Consider the following 6000-nt stretch of genomic DNA (forward strand, 5'->3'; position numbering starts at 1 on the left):
TTAGCATCTTAGTTAGGTTTTTAGAGTTATGATACATCAAAAATTAAGAGTGATTCTTTTAAATTACTCTTAGTATATCTTTCATGACAGTGATGTTACCAAAAATGCTATAGAAATTGCAGAGTTGAATTTGTTCTGGAAAAAGAGATGAACTGGAACTTATATCCGCCTGAAGATGAATTACAGGATAGTCGAGAGCACAGCCTTGTGGTAGCTGAGTGCATTAACCTTTTAAAGTCTCATTTCTTCGTTTTCAAATAGGGCTCTTTATAGTACCTAATTTAGGATTGTTGTGAAGATTAAATGAAATAAAAAGCATTTTGTGATACAGTCTTGTCTGATTAAGGTGAATATTCAATAAAGGTTTATTCATATTTTCAGTATATATTCAGTTCCTATTAGATATGATAATCATCTTTGGTACTGGAGAGCCCATAGTGCATGTGACAGTAGAAAAGACACCTGCCTAGCACTGTGACAAAGGCAGTAAACAAGGACAGGCATGGACCGTGAGTCCTTCAGTCATCCATGTAAAGAAAGCCGAGTGAAACAGTGAAGAGCCACTGAGCCTGTGTCACAGGTCAGGGAAGAGCTTCTGAGGACGTGGCAGTTAAGCTCTTACCTGTATGACAGGAGCTGCCGTGAGAAGGCCTGAGGAGTCACTTTTCCTGAGGAGGAGCAAGCATAGAGGCCGGACAGTGGAAGGAGCTGGTTATGTGGGAAACAGACAGGAGCCTTGGAGGCCCAGGACTCTGGATATTTATTCTGGTGATCATGGGAAGAAATTATTAAGAGTTGTTAAGAAGTTATTGTTTTTATTTAAGTAGACTTATTAAGGTGGTGCTGCTCTAGCCTTGGCTCCAGAAACATCCCAGCAGAGAGTACACTGTAACTGAAGAAAGAACAAAAGCAGAAAGACCGCTTAGGAACCTTTTCTGACTGTGAGCAAGCAGTGATGGTTTGGCTAAAGGACTGGTGATGTTCAGGTTGATGGACCCCCATTGGCTCTGTGAGATTGAGGCAGCATACAGCTGTGGTTAAAGGCACCAGGTAAAGGGCTGGAAAGCTGATTCATTGGATAAAGTGCAAGTATTAGACCTTAGTTTGGATCCCTAGCAACCACATAAAAGTAAGCATGGAGGTACACACCTGTAACCCCAACACTGATGGTGGAGATATAAAGATCTCAGGAGTCCACTGGCCAGCTCGTCTAGCTGACTTGGTGTTCCTCGGGTTTATGAGAGACTCTGTCTCTAAAAACAAGGTGGAAACAATTGAGGAAGACATTCTAGCATTGCCCTCTGACTTACATGCTTGCTCACATGGACAAATGTACCTGCACATGTGTACACACATGCAGGTGGACAGCCAGACTATCAGTTTGAATCTGACTTGAAAACCATGTGACTGTGGGCTTTGTACTTAATATGGGCCATTTCTAAAGTGGAAAGGATGCTAGTACACTACTCTTAGGGTTATGTGAGACTGAGATAATAACTGTAAAGTGCTGGGAAGAAGACCTTACCATTGCCTCCCACCTTCCCCATAACTGCCACTTCCACATTGTCATCAGAACTTCCAGCTTACAGATGAGAAACTTTTTAAAGGGCATGACTTTTATTTCAAAGGTTTCTGATTTTGAACCCTTTGTTCAAATCCAGTATAACCTAGAGTATGCATTCCCAGAGAGAAACACTAATTGGCTGAATCTCCACTTTATGTTCCTGTAGTATTTAATTCATGTCCAGGCCAGCCATGTCACAGCTTGTGACAGGTGGCCTATGCACATCCCCCTCTCCATGTCCCCTGTGTCATGAGAAACTCCAGATCTACTGACTTTTGAAGAGTCACACTGCACACCTAACCCAAAGTTATTAATATACACATGATAACATGTATAGGAGGCTGGAGTTGACCAATTTGAGAACTTCTAAGACGTTAAGTCTCTGTAGAGGGCATTCTAGTCTTCATTCTATTACAGGGAGGCGTGCTTTACAAAACAGAGTTCATGCATCAGCCCCAGGTTTTTCTCCTCAGACTTAGTGGAGGAGTTGACCAGACTTCCCCATTTGAATTTCTTTTTCTTCTCTCTTTGCTCACTTCCTTCAGGAGTAAGCAATGAAGTAGGTAAGGATGGAGGTAGAAGGGAAACATAACTAGAAGCAGGGAGCCTGAGAATCTACCTGCTGCTCTTGCTTCTTCTAGTTCCTCAGCTCCACCAGTGCCTCCCCTCACCCCTCACCAGACTGAAGGCAGGCTGTTTGTCTGTTGCAGAATGTGAGCACTTGATCCGCCACATGCTGGTGTTAGACCCAAACAAGCGCCTCTCAATGGAGCAGATCTGCAGGCACAAGTGGATGAAGCTGGGGGATGCAGATCCCAACTTCGAGAGGGTGAGCTGGGCCCCTTGCCTCAGAGAACTTAATCTGCCCAAGACCTGAAGAAATGAGCACTAGGAACCAACTGCTGTGTAAAACTGAAGTGGATATGAATTCAGCAGGAAGCCTGCAAGAGCCAGCTCGACTGTGGAGACTAGTGACACTGGTTCCTTATCATTCGTCCCTAAATCATATTTTCCTTTTGACTTCTGAGATGGTATAGCCCCAGTTCCTGCCACCGGAACACCTCTCATGTCTGAGTGCTCATTTCAACAGCTTCTGTAGCATACTGCTGCTTCCGTTATGATCATTCCACATACCCCAGGAGCTCAGGAAATGAGGTTCTTGTCAGCTCCTAACTGATTGCCAGAGCTGTCTTGTTTAGATTTTGTATGAGACCCAGAGGATCCTCAGCAAGGGAGCATAAAACAGCTTGGTCTGTATGTATCACATGCCATGTTGATGTAGTTAACTGGGGACTTGACAGCTTGCATCTTTCCTTGTTACAGTTAATAGCTGAATGCCAGCAGCTGAAGGAAGAAAGACAGATAGAGCCAATCAATGATGATGTCCTCTTGGCCATGGAAGACATGGGACTGGACAAGGAGCGGACACTTGAGGTACCTAGGAGGAGTGGAGAGCAAATAAAACAAGCAGCCTTTCCTCTTGCCTGCCTTTCCTGCATTGTCTTCTTCCTGCGTACTTGGGTCTTTCTGCTTTCATCCTTTTTCCTCTTCCTTTGTCCTTCCTGGTCTGCGAAGGAAGGAAGAAGCTGCTGTGGAGTCTGCAGATGTTATTGGAGAATGTGGTCATTGGGGCGGCATCTCATTGGGGTTTTCACCCTTTCCCCTTCTATTTGGTAGTCATTAAAATCAGAGGCCTATGATCACTATAGTGCAATCTACAGCCTGCTGTGCGATCGACATAAGAGACATAAAACTCTGCGCCTTGGAGCTCTTCCTAGCATGCCCAGAGCCATGACGTTTCAAGCACCAGTCAATATCCAGGTGGGCAGTGTCTTCAGTGGTCTAGGTGGGGACAAGTTATACCAGGGTATGGGTGGCAATCAAGACTGCTTTGAATATAACCCTAGTCTATGGGGATCTGAGGCAGAAAAATGATGAGTTCAAGACTAGCCTGGGCTACACAGAAAAACCATATCTTAAAGAGAGAGGTGAGAGGAGAGGCTAATTTGAAAGCTATTATTTCTTCTCTTGTCTCAAGTCTTTGTTTATCCATATGTACTGCTTTCTAGACGGAGCAGACCGGCACTGCCATGAACCTTAGTGTCCCCCAAGTTCAGCTGATCAACCCAGAGAACCAAATTATAGAGGTAAGTAACCATATCTGATCACTGTCAATTGAAACCACTTTTCTTCCCAGAGCCACAGTTCCTTTCCTTCCTTCTTATTTCTAGTTACTTTTTATTTCTGATCAGTTGTTTTTCCTTCCACCTCAGCCTGATGGGACACTGAACTTGGACAGCGATGAAGGTGAAGAGCCTTCTCCTGAAGCCTTGGTTCGTTATTTGTCAATGAGAAGGCACACAGTGGGAGTGGCTGACCCACGGTAAGTACGTGGTCAACATCCTGTCCTGTGCTACGGCACTCTGCCTTTGAGTGCCTCCTATGACACATTTTCTCCTACTTCATGATCTAAATAAGTAACCAAGACACAGTTTTAACACATCAGGGATCATGGTAGACCATTGCCAATTTGACTAGTTAAAGTCTCCCTATATCTGGTTGCTCTTAGCAGCCATTGTGCCATGGTGAAGATATGATAGAATATTTGTCCATAATGGTGGAGTTCTTCTGATCTAAGTCATCCACAAGTACTCCTTAAAATTCAGCCAAGTTTAGCAAAATGTTGTGCACACCTTTAGTCCCAGCACTCAGGAGGCAGAGGCAGGAGGATCTCTCAGTTTGATGCCAACTAGTCTATATATCAAGTTCCAAGACAGCCAGGATATAGAAAGAAACCCTGTCTCAATTAATCAATCAAACAGCCAACTTTCAAAGTTTAAGAGATATTGTCTGCCCATGTTCTATATCAGCAGTCTCCTACAAAGGGAAGCTAAGTGATGTGTCATAATTTATATATGTGAACAGTTAACCATGAAGTCAACAGTGGTGGGGATAGAGCTCAGCAGCAGAGGCACTTTCCTGACATAGGCAAGGTCCCAGGGTTCAGTCTCTTGCTCTGCTCCCAGAATGAACAAGAATACCAAAACACATTTCCCAAAGTGTTCCTCAAAGTCTGCCTGTCACAATGTTCCCTGAGGCCTTCATGTTGGGCAAATGGATTAAGGGCCAAGTCATCCCATTTCTGCTCTGCAGTTGAGGCATGTCAGCATGAACAACTGTCCATCTCGGTGCTGAATGTCTTCTTAAACTGAGCAGGGAAGAGAAGGTTGTAGCAAGCCTTCTCCTGAGAGTTCAGCTCAGGGCAGAGCTGTCTCTCTTATAAATGTCTCTCCTCTGAGTGAATCTCAGAAGAAACGCCCAGGCCTGGTGGTTTGTTCTTTTATGTTCCTTGTTCTCGGCTTGTGATCAAACGAGCAATTGAAGGAACATTTTGGTTCCACAAAATGTGTCACCACAGAGGGGTGGAGTCCTGAGTCGTGATTAGTGGAAAGATGTCTTATTTAAAGTCTGCTGGGCATGACAGCCTTGAACAGCCAGTACTTATCTGTCCTGTCAGCACTGGCAGTGGGAATTGCATTCTTTCCCTGGTGAATCAGTTGCTACTTCAGGCAGCCATTGTCTTAGCAGATGGCCTGTGCTCTCTAGAAAGTTGCTTTTCACCTCCAGGCTTTAAAAGCCTGGCCTGGAGTTGTGCCAGTGTCTCCTCTGTTGGTTTTTGAGAGGATCAATGAAGAGTAGCAATTGCCAGTAACTTGGAGTAAATGACAGAGTGAAATTCCACATAGCAGACTTCTGTTTTGCTTTAGAATCTTATACAGAAATAGAAATTTCGGAGAAAAGTAAAGTGGGGGACTTGACTTTGCCCAATGGGTAGTGGGGAAGGTGTTTCCCCTGCAAGCATAAAGACCTGAGTTTAGATTCCAGCACCCATGAAAAAGGCAGCTGTTCAACCTCTCCAGTAACTTCTACTCTATGGGGTGGAGACAAGCAGATCCACAGGCTCATGGCCATCCTGACTCACAAGTCAGTGAGTTTCAGGTTCAGTTGAGAGACCCTTCTTTTTAAAAAAAAAAAAAAATACAGATCATGATAGAGGAAGACAACCCACCTTTGGCTTCCACACTCATGTACATACATATGTTTGGATACCTGCACACATGTTTGCTGTCTTACACACATGTAGAGTACATATGCATACACATATATGCACATACAAAAAGGATAGAAAAAGCTGGGCAATGGTGGTGCAGGCCTTTGATCCCAGCATTCTGGAGGCAGAGGCAGGCCGATCTCTGTGAGTCTGAGGCCAGCCTGGTCTATAAAGTAAGTTCCATGACAGCCAGGGCTACATAGAGAAACCCTGTCTTTAAAAAAGAAAAGAGATAGATAGATAGATAGATAGATAGATAGATAGATAGATAGATAGATAGACAGACAGACAGACAGACAGACAGACAGACAGACAGACAGACAGA

General features: G+C 44.2%; 1 protein-coding gene across 3 annotated transcripts in view; it reads left to right on the forward strand.

Moving 5' to 3' along the window:
* The window catches only part of Sik3 (SIK family kinase 3), a 220650-nt gene that overhangs the window by 189104 nt on the left and 25546 nt on the right, over positions 1-6000 (forward strand). For all 3 annotated transcript variants that reach the window (XM_026779148.1, XM_005347253.3, XM_005347252.3), the window contains exons 7-11: positions 2275-2393; positions 2888-2998; positions 3242-3385; positions 3634-3711; positions 3838-3947. In XM_026779148.1, the coding sequence (XP_026634949.1) occupies positions 2275-2393; positions 2888-2998; positions 3242-3385; positions 3634-3711; positions 3838-3947 (562 nt within the window). The remainder of the gene's footprint in view (positions 1-2274; positions 2394-2887; positions 2999-3241; positions 3386-3633; positions 3712-3837; positions 3948-6000) is intronic.

Source organism: Microtus ochrogaster, chromosome 5 (genome assembly GCF_000317375.1).
Source record: "Microtus ochrogaster isolate Prairie Vole_2 chromosome 5, MicOch1.0, whole genome shotgun sequence".
NCBI classification, from domain to species: Eukaryota; Metazoa; Chordata; class Mammalia; order Rodentia; family Cricetidae; genus Microtus; species Microtus ochrogaster.